The sequence below is a fragment of the Orcinus orca genome, chromosome 3 (genome assembly GCF_937001465.1).
Source record: "Orcinus orca chromosome 3, mOrcOrc1.1, whole genome shotgun sequence".
In the NCBI taxonomy this organism is placed as follows: domain Eukaryota; kingdom Metazoa; phylum Chordata; class Mammalia; order Artiodactyla; family Delphinidae; genus Orcinus; species Orcinus orca.
This window is the reverse complement of record NC_064561.1, coordinates 11,266,024-11,291,788: the sequence shown is the minus strand read 5'-3', so window position 1 is coordinate 11,291,788 and position 25,765 is coordinate 11,266,024. Positions and strand designations below refer to the sequence as shown.

General features: G+C 57.5%; 1 protein-coding gene across 10 annotated transcripts in view; it reads left to right on the top strand.

Annotated features, from left to right (window-relative positions):
* Positions 1-25,765, top strand: part of CRTC1 (CREB regulated transcription coactivator 1) — a 78,769-nt gene that overhangs the window by 24,744 nt on the left and 28,260 nt on the right. For 8 of the 10 annotated variants that reach the window (XM_033401392.2, XM_033401391.2, XM_033401390.2 and 5 more), the window contains exons 2-5: positions 21,063-21,179; positions 22,409-22,456; positions 24,010-24,147; positions 25,168-25,229. In XM_033401392.2, the coding sequence (XP_033257283.1) occupies positions 21,063-21,179; positions 22,409-22,456; positions 24,010-24,147; positions 25,168-25,229 (365 nt within the window). The remainder of the gene's footprint in view (positions 1-21,062; positions 21,180-22,408; positions 22,457-24,009; positions 24,148-25,167; positions 25,230-25,765) is intronic. The other 2 variants (XM_033401387.2, XM_004277525.4) reach the window with 1 other exon arrangement.

Here is a 25,765-nt window from a genome sequence, read left to right as displayed (position 1 = left end):
CTGGTACAGCCCAGTGGCCAGGTCCTCCCCCCTTCATCGGCAGCCCCACTTGACCCCAGGGGGCTCGGAGGCCTGCAGACGCTGCTCCCATCCTCCCGGGCCCAGGGGAGGAGGCAGGCCCGAGTGCCGGGCAGGGAGCAGATCAGGGCTTCTCGGAGGAGGGGGCTCGGCATGGGACCCCCAGGTCGGGATGCAGCTGTTCCCAGAACTGGGGGGAGCGTGGGCAGGAGGAGGGGACGCACAGACAGAGGTTCTGGGGGGAGAGGGACTCGGCCACCACGGGGCCGCGTGACGGGGCAGGGGGGCAAGGGAGAAGATGGCAGGCACAGCCAGCCCCCCAGGGTTGGGTTCGATTTTCACTGATTGATTGATTATCGAGGTGAATTTCATGTAATAAAAGTAACCATGTAAAGAGAACAGTTGAATGGCATTTAGTATATTTACAATGTGTGTGACCACCACCACTATCTAGTTCCAAAATATTCCCACCCCCCGCAAGAGGAAACCCCAGGCCCGTGAGCAGTCACGCCCCACCCCCTCCCCCAGCCCCAGCAACCACTGATCTGCTGTCTCTGTGGATTTACTTGTTCTGGGCGTTTCACTTAAATGGAGTCACACAGCACGTGGCCCTTGGTGTCTGGCCGCTTTCCCCCGGCATGGTGTTTTCGAGGCTCACCCGCATTGCAGTGTGTGTCAGTGCTTTGTTCCTTTTATGGCTGAGTGATGTTCCACTGTGTGAATGGACCACGTTTTGTTTATCCATTTTCCCATCAATGGCCACTTGGGTTGTCTCCACCTTTTTGGCTGCTGTGAACACGCGTGTGCAAGTGTCAGCATGGATGTAGGTCTTCATTTCACTGGGGCACGTACCAAGGAGTGGAACCGCTACATCCTGAGGTAACTCTTTTTAACTTTCTCAGGAGCTGCCAAAGTGGGGTTGGCTTTGATTTTAAATAGGATAGCAACCTACTGGTGTGTTTAAAACAGGAGCGTGACACAATTTGAACTTAATTCAAGAAGGAAAGAAAGGCTTTCCTGGCAGCGGTGTGCGGAGACGGCTTCGGGCAGGGGGATCGGGGAGGAGGTTGTGCGGGCATCCTGGTGCAAGGTGACCCAGGCTGGGAATGTGGACGGGGCACACAGGGGCCCTGGAGGGGGAGCCGCTGGGACTTGCTCACAGAAACAACAAGGGGAAGAGGGAAAGGGGAAGCCGTGGGATGCTCCCCTGCCTGCCCCCACCTCTTCGGCCCTGCACTCAGGCCTTCTCCAGCCCGGCCCGGCCCCCTCTCTGGCCTCACCTTCGCGTGGTCTCCTTGCCATGTCACCCTGCCCAGCTGCTCATCCCCACAAGCCCTTGGCATTCACCTTTCTCAGCCCTTGTCTTTGCTTTCTTTTCCTTGGGGGGGGGGGGGGGGGCGTGGCCCCGGGCTGGTGACGGTTCCTGGGACATGTCCACTGGACACGACAGTTCCGAGTGGGGCCCGCCCTGCCAGGCCGACTGTGGTCTGAGGGCAGTGAGGCAGCCCTAGGGCTGACCCTGCCCATCCCCATGCCCGGAGCAGGTGCCACCCAGGGCCCCGCTGGGGGCTGGCAATCTTAGGGGCTCAGGCAGGGCTGTGAGAGTGCCTGAGGGGCACAGGGTAGGCCTGGGCAGGCCCGGGATCCTGCCTCCCAGACCACAGAACAGCGTGCAGTGTTAATATGTAACTCCAGAGTTGTGCTATGTCTGAAAAATGGAACATAAAAGCTATTTTGGGCCCGTGGTAATGAGGGCATCTCGCTTTTGTCTTATCTTCCCGTGGCCCCTTCCATCCTAGGGGGAGGCAGCATTGAAGGAGCCACTCGCGAGAGGCGGTTTCAACCCAGAACCTGAGTTCTGTGTGGAGGCCATTTTTAAAAGTCACTCGTTTGGCATCGGCCCGAAGCAGCTGCTGGCAGACTGCCCCGCGGCGCCGGGGATCCCGGAGGCCAGCAGGTGCTGACCCCTACGGCGTGCGGAAGGCTGTGCTCCCTGCTGCATCTGGCACCTGTCAGAAACTCAGTCTGATGTTTTCAAGGCGGGCCGGGCAGAGGGAGGCGCAGGACCCATCACGGCCCGTCTGAGTCCGGCTCCCTCTCCGTGCCTGGGCCGAGGGGCCGCTTGCTGGGAGGCAGCCCCGGTTTCCAGGGGCCGGCATCCCAGCTGGTGGTTTGTGTTCTCCAGTTGGTGATGAGATTTAAAATTAAACTGCAGAGGGTCTATTCTTTCAGCTGTAAACAGAGACACGTGCTCACACGTTCCAGAAGCGGTGTGTATTCGGAGAAAAGGTGGAGAAACGATGAGTTTCAGAGTCCCCCGCCTCTCCCCGTGTACAGCACGCACGCGCTTGCAAGTCCTCAGGCCCGTCTTGGTGTCCTGTGGCTGCTGTAACAAATGACCATGAACTGGGTGACTTAACACGGTTCTGGAGGCCAGAAGTCCCAAGCAAGGTGCGGCAGGGCTGTGCTCCTTCCGAAGGCTCTAGGGGAGGATCCCTCCTGGCCTCTTCCAGTTTCTGGTACCTCCAGATGTTCCTTGTATTGTGGCCGCATCATCCCAGTCTCTGCCTCTGTCTCCACGTGGCCTTCTCCCTTGTGTGTCTGTGTCGCTTCTCATCTTCTAAAGACACCAGTCATTGGACTGGGGCCCACCCTACTACGGTACGACCTCGCTTTAACTAATGAGATCTGCAAAGACACCGTCTCCAAATAAGGTCAGATTCCCAGGTACCGGAGGTTAGGACATGGATGTATATTTTTGGGGGACACAATTCAACCCACAGCAGACCCTCCATCAAGCAGGTCCACTGGCCCTCAGTGAGGCCCCAGCTCCCCGAGAGGTGCAGTGATTTGCCCTGCCTTCATTCAAGCACACGGGGGCGCAGCCTGGTATGAGTGGGGTCTTCACTGGGCACAGAGCCGGGGGTTTGTGGACGTGCACTGCGGGCCCCTGGTGTCCCTGCCTAGGCTCGCTGCATCCCAGGCACCCCGCAGTGCTTCCCTGTGAGAATCATTCCGACCCCTCCTCCATCCGGCCGGGGAGGCGCTCCCAGCCCCATGCTGCAGATGAGAAAATTGAGGCCGAGAGGTTACAGATTTGCCTATGGTCCCTTGGCTGGAGAGCCGCAGTCTGCGGGTTTGGGGAGTAGGAGGGTGGGCACAGACACAGGCTGTCAGCCTTACAGCAAACCTGGTGGAGTAGGTTGAATGGTGTCCCCCAAGCATGTATGTCCAAGTCCTAACCCCTGGAACATGTGACTGTGACCTTTGGAAAAAGGGTCTTTGGAGGTGTGACTAAGTCAAAGATCTTGAGATGAGATTGTCCTGGAGTTGGGTGGGCCCTGAATCCAGTGATTGGTGTCCTTCTAAGAAGGCCGTGTGAGGGTAGAAGCAGAGATTGGCGTGATGGAGCCGTAAGGCAAGGAACACCAAGGATTACCAGCCGCCACCAATTTTTAGATTGAGGTGAAACTCACGTAACATAGAATCCACCACGTTTAAGTGAATAATTCAGTGCCATTTAGTGCATTCACAGTGTTGGACAACTGTCACGTCTGTCTAGCTCCGGAACATTTTATCATCCCCAAGGGAAACCCCGTCCCCATTAGCAGGCACTCCCTACACGCCCCCGCAGCCCCTGGTGACTCCTAATCTGCTGTCTCTGTGGATTTTCCTGTTCTGGGCATTTCATAGAAGTGGAATCCTGCACTGTGTGGCCTTTTGTGTCTGGCTTCTTTCACTCGGCCTGATGTTTTCGAGGTCCCTCCACGTCGTATCCTGTGTCAGTGCTTCTTTCCTGTTTATGGCTGAGTCATATTCCATGGTATAGCCGGACCACATCTTTTCTATCCCTTCGTCCGTTTAGTTGTTTCCGCCTTTTGGCAGTTGTGAACAGTCCATCCACGGTTTGTAAATGTGTTTACATATGACCTTCAGTCTCCCCACTTCTGTCTCTGTCCGCCGGTTCTAGCTGTGGGACTGTCCGACCTCTGGGGACGTGTGGTGGCACCACCGTGAGGTTTAAAGTGTCAGAAGTTCATGCCTGTGGTGGGTTTGGTGTTTCCAGTAGTGGGCTTGGTACCTGCTGGACGGAGGACCTTGTGGGGAACTCTGGAAGGCCCGGGCATGTGCTTATCTGTTGGGTGTCTTTTGCCTCTGGGCCCTTTGGGGGCGGGGGGTGCCTAAGAGGGCCGCGTAACCTGGATGCTCAGAGGGGCCTGTTAGCGAGAGGGGTGTGGGGCCCTGATGGAACTAGACGGTCCCCAAGTAGCCTCTGTCCCCTCAGAGGCCCTGGTGCTCTCAGAGCCCCCAGAAGGCAGATCGTGAGTCAGTGCGTCAAGGGTGATGGCGTCCAGTGTCGCCTGGTGGGAAGCATGGCGGTAATGTGGGTGCCCTGGTGGCCTCCTCAGGGCTCCGTTGTCCACTTTGCAAAGTGAGAGGCCAAGATGACGGAGTGGTGACAGTTATTAGGTCTTAGACTGAGGGAGTGGATGTGTGGTATGTAGTTCTTTGTGCTTGCTGGAGTTCAACTTCGTTTTCAAGTTAAAAGAGAGAGGTAATAGGGCACCGTCTGTGCGTGGGGGAGGAGTTCAGGGCCCGCCCACCAGCCTCAGCTTCCCCTGGGAAGGGGAGATGGCTGCATCTGTCCTGGCTTGGGCGATCTGTGGGTATGAGTGTCTTGGGGCTGCTGTAACAAGTACTACTGACTGGGGGGCTTCAAACAGCAGGAGTTTATTCTCTCACAGCTTTGGAGGCCAGAAGTCTGAAATCAAGGTGTCAGCAGGGCCATGGCTCCCTCTGAAAGTCTGGGGGCAGAGTCTTCCTTGCTTCTTCCGGCTTCTGGGGGCTCCCCCGTTCCTTAGTGTGTGACTGCCTCAGTCTCTGCCTCAGTCTCTGCCTCGTCTCCACGTGGCCTTCTCCCTGTGTGTGTCTCCTCTTCTGTCTCTTATAAGGACACTTGTCATTGGATTTAGGGCCCACCTGGATAACGCAGGAAGATTTCTCCATCCCAAGATACTTTCCTTAATTACATCTGTAAAGACCCTCTTTCCAAATTAGGTCAAAGTCACAGGTTTCTGGGGTGAGGATGTGGACTTAAGTTTTTAGGGACCTAAGTGAACCCACCGCCTGAGCTGACCCACGTCAGGTGCTTGGTCGGCACCTGGTGGGATGCGGGAAGGTGCCGTTTAGGTCTTGCTGTCACCATCTGCATTGCCCTTGTCAGTCAGGGGCTTCTGACCCTGTCGCCCACCCAGCCCTGCCTTGTGTCACCCCAGCACGCCTGCTCTGTCCCTCCTACCTCCCATGCCCTTTTGGTGGGCCTGCCCGGAGCTGGGGTTGCCTCTCTGCGTCCCCCAGGTATACTGGGTGGACATCTGTGACTCACTGTCTGCCTGTGAGATCACGCTCCCACCACTCCCCAAGCCCCTTGGCCTGAGTGGGGGGGGGGGGCCTCCTCTCTGACCTCTGACCTCTGCGGGGCCTCTGCACCTCAAGCAGCCTCCCTTCCCCTGCTCCATGCAGCTGGGGCATCTCTCCCCATGGCTTCCAGGGAGCCCCTCGCCCTGACAGAACCCCTCACTGTCAGGATCATTGTGTTGGCCTGTTTTCGGGTTCATGTCAGTCTCTGGCCTGTGGAGGACGAACGTGGAGTGTTGGGTCCCCACTTCAAGCCCAGGTGGCCCCAGTCACCCTGGTTATGCGATTTGCCGTGGCCCTTCCTTTGACCTGGAGTTCCTCCCATGTCCCATGGGGCATTTCTGGGGCTGCCGGCCACCCTGCAGCCTGCACACTTCAGCTCCTGTTCCCACTTGGGGTTGTCCCTGGAAAGGGGAGAGCCCAGCCTGCACGGACCAACCACAGAGATGGTGTAGAAATTGCAACAGAAGGTGGGTTCCCCATCGTCCACCTCCAGCCCTGGGGGCAGGCGTGTGTCCCCTGCTCTTCTCTGGAGGGTCCTGCCATGCAGCTCGGGCTTCTCGCTGTGCAGCTCTGCGACGCTGCAGGAACATCCTTGTGCATAAATCTGCCTTTTGGACCATCTTCCTCAAGAGAGCTTCCCAGAAGTGGGATTACAGGTCATAGGGCAGGAACATCGTTTAGGCTCCCAACGGATGCAGCCAAATGGCTCTGCAGACGCTGCCGGCCACCTGCCTCTCAGGGTCTGGGTCATTTCCTCTGTAGCTGACGTGTGCTGGGCGGGTCTGTGTGCCGACCTGGCTTCACCCCTCACCCCTCAGGGTGACAGCGGAGGAAGTGAAGGAGAGAGCACAGCCCGGGAGGCCCAGGGGCTGCAGGAGCAGGGTTGGGGCTTAAGCTCTGAGATGTTGCCATTATGGGATGGTTCTTAGTGTGGGACTCGAGGGGACACAGGATGGGGTGACTCTGATGGGTTGAAGAGTGTCCCCCCTCCCCCAAGTTCATGTTTAACCAGAACCTGCAAATGGGACCTTATTTGGAAATAGGGTCTTTGCAGATCTCATCAAGTCACTGTGAGGTCATCCTGGAATAGGGTGTGCCCCGAATCCAGTGCCTGGGGTCCTCACAAGAAGACAGAACAGAGTCACATAGGGAGAAGGCCACGTGAAGACAGAGGCAGAGATCGGGGTGACACATCTACAAGCCCAGGAGCACCATGGACTGCCGAAAGCCACCTGCAGTCAGGAGAGAGGCCTGGGACAGATTGTCCCTCAGAGCCTCCCGAAGGGTCCAACCCTGCTCACACCTTGATTTCAGACTTCTGGTTTCCAGAACGGTGAGGGAATAAATTCCTGTTTTTTAAGCCACCCAGTTTGTGATCATTTGTTACGGCAGCCCCAGGAAACTTGTATAGTGCCCCAGAGTGGGGGGTGGACATAGATGGCCCTGGGGTCAGGGTTCCTGCTCCCACAGAAGCACCCTTCCCGCCGTGCCTCTCCACGTGGCGAGGCTGCCAGGGGTCGGGAGTGTGCACTGTCCTGAACCGCCACCCCACTCTTTCTTTTCTTTCTTTCTTTTTTTTTTGTTACTAGGCAAGGAACTTTATTAACCTGGTTCCAAACATTATTCCCAGGCTTCTCCAGCTTAATTAGCTACACAGAATGAATTGTGGGTAAGCAAAACTGGGAAAGAACTGCAGCGTCTAAGGGGTTTGGACTTAAACATATCAGAGTTCTAGATCTTATCAGCTCCAGAAATCAAGTAACGTTAGAACACAGTCATAGTAGAAATGGGCAGCTCCAAGTAGCTTCTTCAAGCCTGACCTGCTTTCGAAGTTCACTTGATTATTCTGTTGGCCTCACTCTTGGAAGCCCCTCTGGCCTCGAGCCCCCCAGCCCCGGGGCCTCCCCCCAGAGCCTCCTGCTGGGCCCGGGCTGAGTAGCCCCCCTGGAGGCCGGGAGAGCTTCCTGAGGTCACAGGTGAAACCAGGTGCGTTTGGCCATTTGGAAGGGGCCTCACTGTGTGCTAGGCTCGGCCGCCTGCCTTGGGGGAGGCTCAGCCACGCTGTGGGGACCTGCTGCCTAGACAGATGGGGTTGGGGCTGGCGCTCGTGTGCAGGCCATCCTGTGCCTGTGGGGCAGTCGGCCTCCTCTCCCATGGACGTCAGGCTGTGGAACAGGGGAGCAGCATCTCCAGTTGGCCCTGCTGGCAGCACTGGGCTTTGCCTTTGGGCTTGCAAAGCATGGCTCCCCTGCTTCCCACTTGGGGCCCCTCACACCTCTCTAGGACCTGTCAGGGCTTGTATAGGGCAGGGGTAGGAGAGCAAACACTGGGCCCTCCTGGGCTGCTGCACACACCTTCCCCGCCGACTCCCACCCTCTGAACCTGACGGTGACAGGCTGTGGCCCTGCAGTCAGTATGTGGTGAAGGGGTTGGGGGCAGTCCCGTTGCTGAGGCCCCTGCTCACTTGATCCCACCCCAGCCTGCTGGGATGCAGTGCCCAGGTGCAGGCCAGAGGGAGGTGTGCAGCTCCCGCGGAGCTCTGTGCCCAGTAAGACCCCATGTCCCTGGTGTCCCACCTAGTGCAGCCCCCAGAACCTTGGGGTGGGATTGGCATAGTGTCGGGGAAGGGTGCCTTGAGGACCTTCCAGGGGCGTGTCTTGGGGGGGGGCCCTTCTGCAGCTCCCAGTGTGCCAAGACTGCCCCGCCTGGCGAGTCCACTATGGTGTCACCAGCCCCTGGGTCTCCAGCTGGGCGTTCACTGCCTCCCTGTGCTGTCACGGACTGGGCACCTGTGCTTCCCTCCCCACCACTCTGCAGTAACTGCCCATCAGAGCTGGCCTGACCTTGTCTTCCCTCTCTTCCTGGGCTTCCACTTCTGCCCCTAATGTTCCCTCTGCCTAGACCCTTACTTCTTCACCCTGGAGTATCACCTTAAGGGTCCCCATCATCGGCCTTCCCCGATCATCCATTCTCAGGGTCCCCACCTCCCCCAAGCTTGGCTCTGAGTGGCCCTGCCTCCTCTCTGGGCCCCCAGAGTTAGTTTCCTAGGGCTCCTGTAGCAAAGTACCTTAAGCTGGGAGGCTTAAAACAACAAAAGTCTCTCCTGGGCATATATCCAGAAAAGATGAAAACTCTAATTTGAAAAGATACATGCACCCCAATGTTCAAAGCAGCACTATTTACAATAGCCAAGATACGGAAGCAACCCATGTGCCCATTAACAGATGATTGGATTAAGAAGATATGGTATATTTATACAATGGAATACTACTCAGCCATAGAAAAGAATGAAATAATGCCATTTGCAGCAATGTGGATGGACCTAGAGATTATCATACTAAGTGAAGTAAGTCAGAGAAAGACAAATACCATATGACATCACTTATATGTGGAGTCTAAAAAAATAATACAAATGAATTTACAAAGCAGAAATAGACTCACAGATATAGAAAACAAACTTCTGGTTACCTGAGGGGAAGGGGAGGGGGAGGGATAAATTAGGAGTTTGGGATTAACAGATACACACTACTACATATAAAATAGATAAACAGGGACTTCCTTGGTGGTGCAGTGGTTAAGAATCCGCCTGCCGGTGCAGGGGACACAGGTTTGAGCCCTGGTCCAGGAAGATCCCACATGTCGCAGAGCAACTAAGCCCGTGCGCCACAACTATTGAACCTGCGCTCTAGAGCCCGTGAGCCACAACTACTGAGCCCGTGAGCCACAACTACTGAGCCCGTGAGCCACAACTACTGAGCCCGCGCGCCGCAACTACTGAAGCCCGTGCGCCGCAACTACTGAAGCCCACGCGCCTAGAGCCCGTGCTCCGCAGAGGCCACCGCAATGAGAAGCCAGCGCACCTCGATGAAGAGTAGCCCCCGCTTGCCGCAACTAGAGAAAGCCCATGCGCAGCAACGAAGACCCAACGCAGCCAAAAAAATAAAATAAATAAAATAAACAACAAGGACCTACTATACAGCACAGGGAACTATATTCAGTATCTTGTAATAACCTACAATGGAAAAGAATCTGAAAAAGAACAGCTATATATATATTTGTGTAACTGAATCACTTTGCTATACACCTGAAACCAACACAACATTGTAAATCAACTCTACTTCAATAAAAAAGTTGTTTTGGAAAAAAAAAGAATTTAATAACAATATAAGGATCAAAAAATACCAAACAGGGCTTCCCTGGTGGCACAGTGGTTGAGAGTCTGCCTGCTGATGCAGGGAACACGGGTTCGTGCCCCGGTCCGGGAAGATCCCACATGCCGCGGAGCGGCTAGGCCCGTGAGCCATGGCTGCTAAGCCTGTGCGTCCGGATCCTGTTGCTCTGCAACGGGAGAGGCCACAATAGTGAGAGGCCCGCGCACTGCAAAAACAAAACAAAACAAAAAACCAAACAGATTCAAAACAAAACCAAAAACAAACAGAAAAAAAAAGAAAAAACAAAAACGCAGAAATCTACTCCCTCATAGTTCTGGAGACGAGAAGTCCCAGATCAAGGTGTGTGCAGGGCTGGATCCATCTGGGGGCTCTCAGTGGGAGTCTGTCCCAGGCCCCTCTCCCGGCTCTGGTGGCTCCTCATAACCCTTGGCTGTAGCTGCATCCTCCGATCTCTGCCTTCACCGTCACACGGCCTTCTCCCTGTCCGTCTCTGTGTTCTCTTCTTCGGAGAGCACTAGTCGTTGGATTTAGGGATCTCCCGAAATCCAGGATGACCTCATCTCAAGAGCCTGAACTAATCACAGCTGCAAAAACTATTTTCAAACAAGGTCATATCCTGAGGTTCCAGGTGGGCATGCAGCCCCCGTATAGTGGCTGAGCCGATTCATCCTGGGCTGTTCCTGCTCCTCTGTGCTGCCTTGCACATGCCCCCACCCGGCCCCCACCCGTGACCCTGGTGAACAGGCACATGACTTTACATTTGGGCCACTGATTCTGGAAACGCCAGCCGTGATTGTCCACCCATCACATCTCTGTCTTCAGCAGCCCCGGAGCAGCACGCACCACTTGTCACCTCCGCCTCACTGACTCCCGGGACAGGTCCAGAGAAGACCTATCCTTGCAGGCCACCCCACCCTACACCCTGGGGGCTCCTGCTGGGAGAGTCCTGGGGTCCCTGGGCTTCGCCTGGGCCTGGCTAGCTGTGGGTGTTCCCAGAGGACTCAGGGTGTGGGGCAGTTCTGGGCTTCCCAATTCCAGATACAGCTGTTAGGAATTCCCTGGTGGTCCAGTGGTTAGGACTCCGTGCTTCCACTGCCGGGGGTGTGGGTTCGATCCCTGGTCAGGGAACTGAGATCCTGCCTACTGTGCAGTGCAGCGAAACGAAACAAAACACAGGACTTCCCTGGTGGTCCAGTGGTTAAGAATCCACCTTCCAATTCAGGGGACGCGGGTTCGATCCCTCGTCAGGGAACTAAGATCCCACATGCCATGCGGGGCAACTAAGCCTGCAAGCCGCAACTCCTGAGCCCGTGCGCTCTGGAGCGCGACAACTAGAGAGAAGCCCGCATACCCCAACGAAGAGCCTATGCGCTGTGACTAAGACCCGACGCAGCCACAGAAATAACTAACTAACTAAATAAATATTAACAAACCACAAGAACAACAGATAGAGCTGTCGATGGTTGCTTCCTCAGGATGGGAGCTGGTCCCTGAGGCACCTATGGAGGCCAGGCAAGCAGGGCCCCAGCTGTCAGGGCCTGTTGGCCCACCAGACAGACACAGGCCGGCAGCTTATCCGTGAGAGGGTGCTGCGGACCGAACTGTGTTCCCCAGATTCCTGTGTGGCAGCCCTAGCCTCCGGTGTGACCCTATGTGGAGATGGGGCGTGCAGGAGGTGATTGAGGTGAACTGAGGTCATAAGGGAGGGTTCCTGATCCGATAGGACAGGTGTCCTTATAAGAGGGAGAGAGAGACTTCTCACTGAACGCACCCCAAGGAAAGGCCACGTGAGGACACTGGGAAAAGGCAGCGTTCTGCAGGCCAACAACAGGGCTCTCACCAGAGGCTGTGCCGGCACCCTGATCTCAGACTCTAGCCTCCGAAACTCTGAGAAGTACACATCTGCTGCTTAAGCCACCCAGTCTGTGGTATTTTGTTACAGCGGCCCGAGTTAATACAGAGGGTTATTTTGGAAGTAAGGGGTCAGGGTAGGCTTCTTGTCATGTTTGAGCTGAAACCCAAAGGATGAGAAGGAGCTCCATGGAAGGTTCCAGAAAAGGGTGAGGTGGGTGCAAGGGCCCAGAGGCAGGAGGCAGGGGAGGGCCTTGTGGGCCACCGGGAAATTGAGGTTTGCCAGGAAAAGAGCCTGGATTGTAACCGAGGCCCCGTCCCGTTTCCCAGGTGACCTCAGGGCGAGCCAGTCATTCCCCCCCGGGCTTCAGTTTCCCCCCTTGTAAAACGGAGGTGAAGCCATGTCTCCCCATCTCAGGGCTGCTTCGAGGCCCCACCCAGAGTGGGTGCCTGGCTGGCGGGCAGGGGAGAGAGGCCCCCCAGGAGCCAGCTGTGCTGCACTCAGACCCCAAGGGACCCTTCCTACATCCCAGCCCGACCGTCTGTGCTCAACAACGGCCACCAGCGAGGGAAACAAAACATGCTCAGAGCGGACTCTCCGAATCAGCCGGGGATGCGGATTTGGCAGCGGCAGCAGGGCCTGATTAAAGGCATTCCGAGGCGCACTCGGTGTTTGTGTATCTGGTTCTGTATTTACACTTTGGGAACGAGTGAGGAGGCAGCTGGGGAGTGTCTCAGTCGGCCAGGGGGTCCGGGGGCCGGGGTGACTCAGCCTGGAATCCACGCTCGGCCACATGCCTGTGATGCTTTCATTCATTCCCGAGTTCATTCATTATTCCTTCCCATGCTCGGTAGACGTGTAATGAGAAACTCCAGTGTACCGGGCACGCTTCGTGGGGGCAGCCTGGCTCTCCTCACCGTGGAGCTGTCAGTTGGCGTGGGGGCCCATGGTGAGGTGGGACTGGGGCAGCAACAAAGTTAGCAGCAGTGAATTATTACTGTTTTTGCTCGCACCTCATGGCTCGCAGGATCTTAGTTCCCCGACCAGGGATTGAACCCGGGCCCTTGGCAATGAAAGCACAGAGTCCTAACCACTGGACCACCAGGGAATTTCCAACAACAGTGAATTAAAAATGTACCAAAAGCCTAAATGTAAGAGCTCAATCTATAAAATTCCTAGAAGGAAGCATAGGTGTAAATCTTCCTGGACTTGGGTTAGGTGATGGAGTTTTAGATGTGATACTAAAAGCACAAGCAAAAAATAATAGATTAATTGGAGCATATCAGCATTTAAAACTTCGATGCATCAAAAGACTGTCAAGAAAATGAAATATTTGCAAACCATATAGCTGATAAGGGATTAAGATCCAGAATATATAAAGAACTCTTATAACTCAACAAGAAAAAGACATACAACCCAATTTTTTTAAAAGGCAAAGGAATTGAATAGACCTTTCTCCAAAGAAGATGTACAGTGACCGATAAGCACATGAGAAGATGCTCAACCTCAGTAGTCATCAGGGAAATGAAAATCAGAACTGAAATGAGATACCACCTCCCACCCATCAGGATGGCTACTGTCAAAGCAACAGACACTAACAAGTGTTGATGAGGATGTGGGGAAATTGGGACCCTCGTGCCTTGCTGGTGGGAATGGAAAATGGTGCAGTAGCTGTGGGAAACAGTCTGACAGTTCCTCAACAAGAGAAATACGGAGTTACCATATGATCCAGCAGTTCTGTTTGGAGGTACATACCTGAGAGATTTGAAAACAGGGACTCAGATACTTGTACATGCACATCCACGGCAGCACTAGTCACAGTCGCCAAAAGGTGGGACAACACACGTGCGTTAATAGATGAATGGACAAAATGTGGTCCATCCACGCGGTGGAATATTATTCAGACATAAAAAGGAATGAAGCTCTGACACGTGCTGCCGTGTGGACGAACTCTAAAAACACCACGCTGAGAGAAAGAAGCCAGACGCAGAGGGACAGATAGTGTGTGATCCCATTTCTGTGAAATATCAAGAACAGGCAAATCCACAGACACAGAAAGCAGGTTAGTGGTTGCCGGGGCTCTGGGTGGGGGGATGCGGAGCAACTGCTAATGAGCGCTGGGTCTCTTTTGGGGTGATGCGAATGTTCTGGACCTGGCTAGAGGTGATGGTCCCACGACACTGTGAATGTACTAGATGGTACTGAATTGTACAATTTCAAAGGGTTCTTTTTTTTTTTTTTTTTTTTTTGCGGTACGCGGGCCTCTCACTGTTGTGGCCTCTCCCGTCGCGGAGCACAGGCTCCGGACGCGCAGGCTCAGCGGCCATGGTTCACAGGCCCAGCCGCTCCGCGGCACGTGGGATCCTCCCGGACCGGGGCACGAACCCGTGTCCCCTGCATCGGCAGGCGGACTCTCAAGCACTGCGCCACCAGGGAAGCCCCTCAAAGGGTTCATTTTATGTTGTGTGACTTTTATTTTGATAACAAAGAAAAAAAAATGTTTAAGAAGGGAGAAGAGTGGTTCCGGGCCTTCCTGGTTGGGTACCTGTGCAGGCACAGCCGTCTCCCCCAGAGCCCCAGGTTTCCGAGAGGTGTGGGGAGAGACGGCACGACCCACAGATGTTGGGAATGGAGCCTGGGAGGGGCCGTCTCCCCTCCCCAAGCTCACGTCTGGTGCGCAAGCTAAGACCAGGCAGGCACTTGGGGCCAGGCCTTGGAAGGAACCTGGAGGGACACAGCCAGACTAAGTGGGGTGCACACACCTCTCAGGGACTGCTGGCCCCGGAAAATGCACTGGCAGGTCCACGTGACTCAGAATCAGACCCTTTCAGGGGCTCTCTGGGGCTCCCTCCACAGGCCCCTACTGCTGCTGGAATACTTGGAGAACCTGATGAAGCCCTGGTCTCTCCCTCCCAGGGAATAACCCCGAAAGGTGACCCCTCTGCTGTTGGCAGCCTGCTGAGGACTCCACCTAGGGGAGCCCTGAGGGGCCGTGCTCAGGCCAGGGTGTGCGAATCCCCTGGGGTCCTGCTCAGCACTCAGGTCCCAGAAGGATCCTGCACTTGAGGTGGGATTTGCCCTCCACCTCCCTCTCACGAGTGGCTCTTCGTGTACTTGGGAAGCCGCCTGTTCTTCCTTGGGCCTCAGTTTTCCCAGAGTCGGGGGGTGGGCTGTCCCATGTGGGCACAGGAGAAACATTGTCCCTGCCTGGGATTCTGAGCACATCGAACAGTTAGTTGTTCCTGCATTCACATGTTCATCTGTTATCTGGTCTCTCAGTCCCCGTGTGAGTGCCAAGCTACTCCATTGTGCCAGGGTCCTTGCAGGGCTGACAGTCTAATGGGAGGAGATAGACCTTGGTCGGGTGGTTTTGGATAGTGAGCCGTGGAAGGAAGGAGGTGACCCCGTGGGGGAGAGGTGCGCAGTGTTGGGCTGGCCCAGCGGGAAGAGCCTTCTGGAGGAGGGAGGGCCAGTGCAAAGGCCCTGAGGCAGTTACCTCAGCTGGTAGAGCACAGTGGTTGGGGGAGGGAGAGCAGAGGGCCAGACAGTGCAGACCTTCGTGGTGAGAGGGGGAAACAGGTCTGCTGAGAGCTCACAGCTCCTCTCTGGTGCTCTGCTGTGGCCCCCATGCCTGCCCTGGCTTTGCAGGACAGAGCTCAGCCTTCAGCTACTCCCCTTAATTTCATTAGAAGCTTGGCCAGTTGCCATGGTGGTTGCTGATGGACCTGACCGAGGCCAGCTCCTTCTAGACAGCGAGGCCTGGGAGGGGTTGGCAGATGGGAATTTGCTGTATCCTGTGGGGGTCCCAGAGGACGGGGGCTGCCCTGGAGAAGTGATTGCATCTGCCATGCCTTCCCAGGGCCACGGGCCCCCGTGCTTCCCTGGCCTTGTGGCCCCCACTCCTCCCAGCCCCTTGGACGGTACCAGGATCGGGGGTTGTGTGCCCAGTAGGGATGTGGACACAGACTGGGGATGCACGCTGTGCTGGGCAACTCTGTCCCTGTGGGGTCCTGTCAGCAAGGGGGTTGGGAGAGGCTGGAGAAGCCACCCATTTATACACGGTTCTGTAGGGGGAGTGGGGGTCGGGTGGGGGAGAAGGACTTTGGTGGGGGAGGGCCAGTCCTCACTCAGGCTGTGTCAGGGGCCGGGGCGGGGGAACCCTGTGTGGAAATGAGGGGCCCAGGGCGAAAGCAGGACCTGAAGTGGCTTTTTATAGTGAGACTTGTGCTGGGTCCCCCTTGGCAGAGCCGAAATGGTTGGGTTGATGCTCTGACTATAAGCTCCCAGAAGGGCTGGCGTGCTCTGATCTGTGATGTGATGTGGCCTCTGGGACACTCTGCGGTCCCAGCCACCCGCTGGTCCACAGGGTTATGCGAGAGTCAGGTTCCAGGAGTGGAGTCTGTGCCCCACTTGGCCACTTCTGAGCTTGATGGCCCTGGGCAGTTCCCTTGCCTGCTGAGTCTCAGTTTTCCCATCTGGAAAGCGGAGTGTGCTGGTAACCTCCTCAAAGGGCCTGTCTTATTACTATTTTTTTTCTTTTCTTTTTTTTTTTTTTTTTTGGCCTCGCTGCACGGCTTGTGGGATCTTCCCCGACCAGGGGTTGAACCTGGGCCACCGCAGTGAAAGCCTGGAATCCTAACCACTAGGCCACCAGGCAACCCCCAAAGGGCCTGTCTTAGGTTGAATTGTGTCCCCGCAAAACATGTGTCCTGGGAACTTCCCTGGTGATCCAGTGGTTAAGACTTTGCACTTCCACTGCAGGGGCCACAGGTTCGATCCCTGGTCGGGGAACCAAGATCCCCCATGCCTCATGACGCCCCCCACCCCCCAAAAAATGATATGTCCATGTGCTCACCCCTGGAACCTGGGAATATGACCTTACTTGGCAGGAGGGTCTCTGCAGGTGTAATTAAGGGTCCCAAGATGAGATTACTTCTAAATTAGGATGGGCTCTGAATCCAATGACAGGTATTATTCTAAGAGAAAGGAGAGGGGGATTTGAGACACAGACACAGAGGGGAAGGCCGTGTAGAGACAGAGGCGGAGATCGGAGTGAGGCAGCTGTGAGCCAAGGACGCCTGGAGCCCCCCCCGCCCCCCGCCCCGCGAAGCCAGGAGGGGCCTGGGACGGACCATCCCTCAGAGCCTCTGGAAAGAACCAACCCTGTCCACACCTTGATTTTGGACTTCCACCTCTTGAACTGTGAGGGAGTGAATTCCTGTTGTTATAAGCCACCCAGTCTGTGGTAATTTGTTATGGTCGCCTCAGGACACCTGAGACAGGGCAGTTGTGATGCTTAAATGTGCTGAGACTTGAGAAGGGCTCTGTGGCCCGTGGCGGGGGCTCAGGGGTGCCGTCTGCAACACTTGGGGTGGGAGGGTGGCTCAGAGGGTGCCTAAGGCCTATGCTGTGCTTCCTGGTCATCTGTCGTGTCCCCATCAGCCTCAACCCTGAAACACCTCTGACCCCTAGGGTGTGGCGCCACGTCGTTGGTTGGTTGGTTCACACGTGGGAGCAAGAGGATTTGAGAGACACGAACTGGACTGTTCTGGAAAGATCTGGGGCTGCAGGATGCTGGTGGGAGGCAAGGCCAGACATAAAGCAGCACTTCCTGGGGGTCCGGCGTGGCCCCATGCAGTGCTGGCACCAGACACGTTGTGACCAGTAGACCGTGAGTCTCGGGAGCCCGCCACCTGGCGGTTACAGGATGGGGATGGTGGACAGGGTTCATGGGCCAGGCATTTTGGATGGGGCAAACGTGGCTAGACAAACCAAGGGGCATATGGAAAAGGCCTGGGTCAGTCAGTGGTGCGATCATTTTTCTTCCTTTTGACCCAGTAAAGGAAGAGGGTAGCTTTAGGGGAAGCTGGGCAGGGTGATTCCGGAACTCCCTGTGCCATCTTTGCAGTTTTTCTGTGAACCGAAAACTTTATTAAAAACAACAACAGCAGGGCTTCCCTGGTGGCGCAGTGGTTGAGAGTCCGCCTGCCGATGCAGGGGACGCGGGTTCGTGCCCCGGTCCGGGAGGGTCTCACATGCCGCGGAGAGGCTGGGTCCGTGAGCCATGGCCGCTGAGCCTGCGCATCCGGAGCCTGTGCTCTGCAACGGGGGAAAAAACAACAACAACAACAAAGCCAGAGGCCAGTGTGAAGGTGGCTTGGGGGGGCCTGCTCCTTGGGTGGGGTGTCAGGGAGGCCCCCCCAGGGTGGGTGTGGAGGGGGAGCTGTCACAGGCTGAGGCCCTGGGGGGAGTCACAAACTTGGGGTGCTTTGGGGTCAGGTGGCCAGAGGAAATGAAGAGTGGGGAGAGCAGAAGGCAAGGAGGCCACCGTGAAAGCGTGGGTGATGGGGCATCTGCCTGCCCTCAGCATCTGGAGTGGGGTCCACTCTTACAGTTGGGGAGCCTGGACTTGGACCCCAGACTGTCTGACCCGCAGGCCAAAAGCAAGGGGGAGCCTGGGAGTCACAGCTCCTTTGAGCCGGTGGGCCTTGTCCAGACTTCACTGCCCTGTCTGCGCCTGCCTCTGCCAAAACCCGTGAGGATGGGGTGAGGGGAAGGGGTGGCCCAAGCCTCCTGAGGGAATCAGGAGTTGTGTTGGTGTCCTGAAAGGTTCTTATGTGGCCTCCAAATGGGACTGTCACCTGGCTGGTGAAAGTCACCTCCTGAGAGCGGGAGCAGTGGTGTTCATTCATTGATTCATTCCTTCACTCATGTGTTCTGTGTTTCTTTGTTCCACCAGCAGGTGCTGCTGAGTGTTAGACCCTGGCTTGGATGCCGGGTTTATGGCGAGGTTGGGGGTAGGGTAGGGTAGGAAGCGCCGTCGAGGGGGTACAGAGTGAGGACCACTGGGTGGAGGGATGCACGAGGGACTGTGGCTTGACAGCGGGAAGAGGCATGAACTTCAACGTCAGGCAGCTTGTTAGACCCTGACTGGTGGTGTCACTCTGCTCTCCTCCTTGTGGACCCTCTGAGGCATCAGGCCCATGGGTGGAGCCCAGGCTGGCACCTCCTCACCCCAGGACCTTACTCCTGGGGCTTCCTGGCCAGGCCTGGGATGGCAGTCAGCCCCTGCAAAAGTTAAGGGGGTCCCTAAGACCACCTTCACATCTGACACCAACTGCAGAATTCGAGGGTTCCCAAGACTACATTCAGCTCGGCAGTTCCCTGGAAGGACTCAGGAGTCACTGAAAACCATCATACGGTCGCGGGGTCTGTTACAGTGAAACGACACAGATCACAGCTGGCGTGGGGCGGCGGCCAGGAGACTTCCAAACACAGAGCTGCAGGTTGTCCCTTCCCGGGGAATCACACGGACAGTGCTTGCTTCTCCCAGCACCAGTGTGTGATGACATACATGGGGGCTGTCAACCAGGGATGTGCCCCAAGCCTTGGTGTCCAGGGTTCTTATTGGGGTTCGCCACGCAGACGCTGCTGACTGCTGTCTGCAGCTGCTGCAGAGGGTGAGCTGGTATTGCATTGGCCTGAGACCTCCACCCGCAGTCACACTGTTGGCATAGATACCCAGCGTGGCCCGAGGACCTAGGCAAACAGAGACACTCTTTATCAGGCAGCGCTTTCACTTCCCAGGAGCTGGGGGCAAAGGTCAAACTGCCCTGGGCCAGGTTAACTCTCCTGCACAGCCCCACATACAACCAAGGATGAGCACAGGGGTCCCCCCCAAAGGACGAGTGGGGCCCCGCACTGTGTCCACTCCAGAGGCCGCACCACAAAGCCTGACATTCCCAAAGCACAGTGGATGGGGCTTGGGAACCATCAAGGGAAAGAAAGGCTCCGCCAGAGGGCCACTGTTGCAGCAGCGCACAGCCACGAGCAGCCTGTCGCCAGTCTGGGCTCCCTCTGGGCCGGAACGTGGCAGCTTTGCAGAGTACTTTCCAGAATGCCGCGGTTTCCAGAGCTGGCCGTTCAGCCTGGGACAGAAGCACGTGTGTTATAAGCACTTCCTGTATCTCACACAACCGGCGTTTGTTTACACACGCTCACCTGGACCACCCACTCTAGAGAGGGGGAAACTGAGGCCCAGAAGGGGGCTGTAGCTCCCCAGGGCCACATGGTACTCGAGAGGTGGTTCTTGAGAGGTAGATGTAAGGCTAGTTCCTGCCACGTGGCTCAGACACAAGAAGGGCCTGGCGGGGGCGGGGGGGGGGGCGGGCGGGGGGGCGGGTCTCGGGTCCAAGGTAACCCGTGCCCATCGCCCATCCTACTTGGCCTCCCCCTCCGTCCTGACCGGGCGCTAGCCTATTTCATCTCGTGCAGCCGCAGGGAGGGACACAGTGGGGTGTTCACGGTGAGCGTCTCCAGCCATTGGAGACAGAGCCTGGGCCGGACCCTACAGATGCCTGAGAACCACCCGCGGAGGAATGGAGCAAGGTCAATCTCCCTCCTGGCTCCACCGCAGCTCGCAGGAAACAGCTGTTTACCTGGGTGAGGTGCTCGGCCGGGCGAGCAGCCAGTTCCCGAGCTTCACTTCCCCCTCCGGTGTCGGGAGAGCCGGGCGGTGTGGGCGGACAGCAAACGGAGTGCTGCCAGGAGCTGTTTGTGAGGGAACGTGAGCCGGTCTTGTTGTGTACACAGCGTCGACCCTAGCAACCGCCCCAGCCGGCTGGAGCGGACACCCACCTCTCCCCGGGTGCCCAGCTGCCACCCCTCCGTCACAGCACCTGCATACCAGCCTGGCCAGACTGACAGGCTTTGGGGACCTGGCTGAGGGCCTAGGGCCACCGGTGGTGTCAACCAGGTCACGAGCATCTGCTATTCCTGGCAAAGTGGAATCGATGCTCCAGCGAGGAAAGGCCCGGTCCCAGCCCCGCACCAAGGCAGCCGTGGCTGGTCAGGGAGCCCCGGACTCCTGGTTCTGAGGCCTGGCCCAGCAGGACGAATCCCCACGCGAGTGATGGGCAGAGGACTGTGCAGGGATGCAGCCACCCCAGACGAAGGCTCTGTAATGCGTGAGGCTGGCGGGGCAGGCAGAAGGAGCCTGGGGGCTTGGGCAGGACTCCTTAGAACTCAGGCGGGGTCTGGCAGACCCTCTCGCCCTGTGTGTGCTGTCAGAGGGATTGTACATGCTGCACTTTGAAAGCCAGCACTGCACTTCTGAGCTGGCCTCTCTGGTTCAGGCCAGTGGAAAGACAATTTCTCCTGTGTCCGGGCGTAAATTCGCAGCCTCTGGCCCGCACCCCAGGAACGCAGCCTTTGGCGTGATAAGAAATGGCTCCCCTGGGGGGGTGAGGGGCCTCCTGCGCAGGCTCCAGGCTCCAGGTCCACTTGATACTCTTGCTTATTCACAAATTGTCTGAATCAGCTGGCGACGCCCCCTCAAGTTCATGGAGGCAGCACCCCCAGGGCGAGTTTCCCTGCCTGGGGAGGGCCACCTGGGCGTCTCGGGTCTCTGATTCTGCTGGTTTTGGTGGAGAGAATCATGGCTCCTTTGAGAATCTGAGTCATGGGGGTGCCACACCCTCTGTGCCCGGTGCCACTGACTCCACTACTTGGGGCCCTCGGGAATGATGCTCCGCAGAGTGTGCTCAGGAACCACCACCCCCGCTCCCCCCACACTATAGCTGTCGGTTTCTCTCTTGCAGCTCCAGCTCCAAAAGTCCCAGTACCTGCAGCTGGGCCCAAGCCGTGGCCAGTACTATGGCGGGTCCCTGCCCAACGTGAACCAGATTGGGAGCGGCACCGTGGATCTGCCATTCCAGGTGAGCCCCCATTCCTCTCCCACACCACCTCCCACCTGGAGTGTGTTGCAGTCTGGGCCCTGGCCACAGAGCAAGAGAGCGTGCATGACAGCCGGTGAACAGCTGGGGTCACCAGACAATTGCCGCCGCCCACCCAGCCCCCGCCTACTCCTTCCCCTGGGATGGCCTGGCCAGGCCTCACCCGGATCCCCCCTGCCCATCCTCTGTCAGCGGAGCCCGCAGAGAGGCCGAGGTCTGGCTGTGAGTGTTTCGGCAGCCGCTACACCTGTTGGCCGACTGTGCGGCAGCGGGAACTGCTCAGGGCCTCTGGGGCTTGGCTCCGTCCCGCTTCACTAATCCGCAAGCCCAGCAATTCTCAGAAGGAGGCCCCTCAGCCTGACCCCACTTGTCTGCAAACGTTTTCTGGCAGAGACCCACACAGCACGGCTCCCGCAGGCCGCATAGCTGCCGCGCACGTCCTTATCATAAATAAGAACAGATAAGGTCCACCGCCTGCCTGGTGCAGGGCCGGCCTCTTTTCCTGGGCCACGTCCCTCGACCCTGGTCTGCAGGTGGAAGTGGGGGCACGGTGGGCCCAGGAGCTGGGCCGATAGCTGGGCCCCCCGCCCCCCAGCACAATATCTGGACTCCTGCAGGGACAGGTCCACCGAACAGCCATGCACTTGTCCCGTGGCTGGGACAGAGCCCCAGAAACAGCCACGTCCGTTAGCATGTTGACAGGCCAGGTGGAGCTGGGTCGCTCCCACAGGGAGCTCAGTCCCCACCCACCCCGCAGTCATTCCTCAGCCTGTACTCCTCCCACACTGCTGCTGGGATGTGTCAGGGCACCAGCCCAGGGTCCCGCAGGCTGGCTTGGGGTCCGGCTGGCTCAGCTCTGAATCCCCAGGGCCTCTTGGAGCACGGCCCTCCTCACATGGCCTCCACATCAGAGCAGATAGATGCATGGGGCTGTCAGGCTGATCTGCACATGCTCCAAAAGCCTCACCTCTTTGTCAGGGCCCTTTCTAGTTTGGGTTTTCTCCTCTCCTCCCTGGCTCCCCTCTTCCTCTGTTTCCCCATCCCCTCCTCCGTCAAGGACAGTGTCTCTCTGGGCATCCCCAAACTTGGCCCTGCCTGAGGCCACTGTAGAGCCCCCGAGGGCCGAGGGTGCATGGGGGCCTGTTGGGCTTCCCACTGGGGGGCCAGGCGAGGCAGGAGTGTCTGAAAGTCTTGGTTCTTTGCATTTTCAGCCCAGCGGATATCTGGGGGAGGCTCTGGCAGCGGCTCCTGTCTCTCTGGTAAATGAGCCCCTGGGCTGAGGCCTCGGCATCCCCGGCACGTGTGCGGGCGCTGGGTATTCCTGTGCGGCCGCCCCCGTGGCCCAGCGGGAGGTGTCCCGTCTGCCAAACGGAAGCAGATTCGCTCTGCACCCCCTTGTCTGGGGAAGTGCATATGGTCGCGTCGAGAGACCCCTTCCCCGGGGGATCCTAGCATGCGTGCCAACGCTGCATGGTTCGTTCCTGTGACACATGCACATGCGTGTGCGCGGATCCTAACTCGGCCTGGCGAGCTGGGCTGTGGCTGGGCCCGAGCTTCTCTGTGCCTCTGGCTCTGCTTCAGCCGCCTTGGTTTCCCCTCTGGGCTTCCAGGCATCTCTGGGAGGAGATGAACGGCCCCTGTCCTCTGGTGTCTGTGCCTGGACAGTGAGGTTCCTACCCTCCCTCGGTCACTGCTACCTCCCGGGCCCACAGCCTTTTGGAGGCAGAAGCACAGAAAGACCCAAGCTGGCAGCGTCCTTGCTGGGTCAGAGAAAGACGGGGTCCCCGGACGCCAGGGGTCCCCAAACACCAGGGAGAGCAGTCAGCCCTGAATGCTAGCCGAGGTTTTCAGACAGGTGGAGAAGAGCAGTGAGCTAGCCAGTGGCATTCTTCCGGAGGAAATTGCTTTTTGCCTGGCTGCCCAGAGAAGACAGAAGGGCCCGAGGGCCAGATGGCCAGGTAGGAGGCTGGTAGCTGCCTCCAGAGCTAGCTAAGGCTGCCAGTCTCACCCCAGTCAGATGGTGAGGGGCCCATGGCACCAGGGCTGGTGGAGAGCAGGCTCCTGGGGACCTCAGGAGCATGGAGCCAGGAGCGGGAGCCGGGCGTGACCGGGGGCCTCATGCCAGCCGCAGGTGCTGGAAGGGAGCCCCGTCCAGCCAAGCTGTGGGCCAGGGCTCCGGAAAGTGCCTGCACTTGGCTGCCGGTGGTGCTGGGACAAGGCTGTGGGGGAGAGTGCGTGGGGGCCGAGTCTCAATCAGGACCAGCCCCAGTCTCCACGAGGAGCCTCCAGGGAGCCAGCACTTGGCCAGGTGGGCCCCTGACGTCCTGGGCTGGAAGCCCTGGGGCTGTCTCTTGGCAGGCCCCTCCAGGGATGACGTAGGTGGGGAGAGGAGGCCGGCCAGGCCCGGAGAGAGAGGGCGGAGGCCTGTCTGCACCTGGCGAGGCTGGGAGGGGGTGCTCGGGCCATCTGCACCCCTGGCACCCTGGCCGGCTCCGGGCCCCGAGCTTGCGCCGCTCTGCCTGGCCCGTGCATGCCAGCTGCACTGCACGCCTGCCGCCCCGGCACCTGGAACCCCAGCGCGCCGCCACCCCTACAGTGCTCGGAGGCTGGGGGCAGGGGCAGAGGAGGAAAGGAAGCCCGTCTGGAGTAGCCGAGGGTGTCTCCAGAACTGGGCAGGGGGGTTGTAGAGGGACCCTGAGGCGAGATCCTGGGGGCAGAGCTGGGGTCAGATCTTGGACCACAGCTGGTAACCGTGGTTTGGGTTCCTCTCTCTTTTTTTCCGTCTCTTCCTCTCCTCCCTCCCCACCCCCAGACACCCTTCCAGTCCTCAGGCCTGGACACCAGCCGAACTACCCGGCACCATGGGCTAGTGGACAGAGTGTACCGGGAGCGTGGCCGCCTTGGCTCCCCACATCGCCGGCCTCTGTCAGTGGACAAACATGGAAGGCAGATATCCTTTTCCCAGAGTGGGGGGGGAACCACTTCATCCAGCTGATGGACCTGCCTGCTGCCAGCTCTGTGATAGAATCAGGGCCGCTCCAGTCCTCCAGGGCTACTGGGCCCCACCAAGAGGGGGGTGCCATTGCATGGCAACCCTGGAAGACTTCCTGGAGGAGGCAGTGCAAGCTGAGGAGCCTTTAGCCAGGCGGGGGCTCGGGGAGCACAGGGAACAGTGACACAGAGTAGGCCACTGGAGCACACAGCTTGAAATGAGAGTTGGGAGGGTATGCTCAGATGCCTGACTGGGCAGTGGGGCCCAGGAAGGCTGTGAGCAGGGCACCCACACGTCAGGGCCATGGTGGTGGACCCCTCTGGGGGCAGTATGGAGCAAAGGCAGTGGGGCCGAGGGGGATCTGAGCCAGACACAGATCAGAGGGAGGCTTGATCTGAAGACACAAAATTTGCCTTTGCACCTCTGCCAAGCAGAGAGGTTGTGAGGAATCCCACCCCCACCACCGACTTGGCTGCCCCTTGGTACTTAACCAGCCAGGCTCCCCCGCCACTGCGTTCTGAGTGGGTGCTCCTGGGAACCCCGGCTCTCTAGAACAGAGAAGCCTGTTCTTTCCTGGTTCTCGTTTCCACGGGCTGGGGGAGCCTGAGCAACTGGGCACCAGACCAAGCCCTCGGGCCCTGGGGGTCACCCCGTCAGCCCAAAGTTAAGAGTCAAGACCGGGGTCAGCTGAACTAGACTCCCTGCAGCCCCCCCTACGGGCCCCCGTTTCATGGCTGAGGCCCCTCTTGGAAGGGGTGCAGCCTGCACGTGCGCTTGCAGGGGGTGAGTGCTGAGTGCTAGGTGGATGGGGCTGCACCCTGGGGGCTGCTCGCAGCCAGGCAGGAAAGGCCCCCGCCCCGAGGCCCCAGCTGTTTGCCGGCTCCCAGCAGCCTGGCTACTCGGGCTGGCCAGCGCAGGGTTCTTGAGGCTCGGGGCAGGGCCTCAGCTGACAGCACCATCCCCTTAACTTACACTCACGCGGACAGCTGCCCATATGGCACCGTGTACCTCTCGCCACCTGCGGACACCAGCTGGAGAAGGTCAGTGACCCAGAACCAACCCCCAGCCCTCTCATTGGAAACAAAACTATACTTTCATCGTGGCCGTGCTTGGAAAACCAATATGCAGTCACTTAAAAATGACAAAACTTAGAAGCATCCAGAAGTTTCTAGAAATCAGCTCTATCCCTGTAAACAATGAGGTCACAGTTTTGGGGTCTTCCAGGGATTTTTTTTTTCCCCTCTATTTATGACTTTTTTTTTCCCCTCTATTTATGACTTTTTTTTTTCCTTTTCTTTTTTAAACAAAGTTGGGATTGTAGTGAATATTCAGTGTTGTCACTTGCTTTATTTAATGCTCTATTATGATTGTTTCCCACATTCCTGAAAAGCCATAGAAAATTTGATTGGAAAAGTATGATATATTTATTACTAGAAGATTAGGAAAATACATAAATGCATCTAGAAGATGAAGAAAAAGTCCATAATGCCATCATCTAGGAAGATCTAAGATAACAACAATAATATAGTTAATATAAATACCTACAATAACACGGATGATAGTTGCACACCAGTGT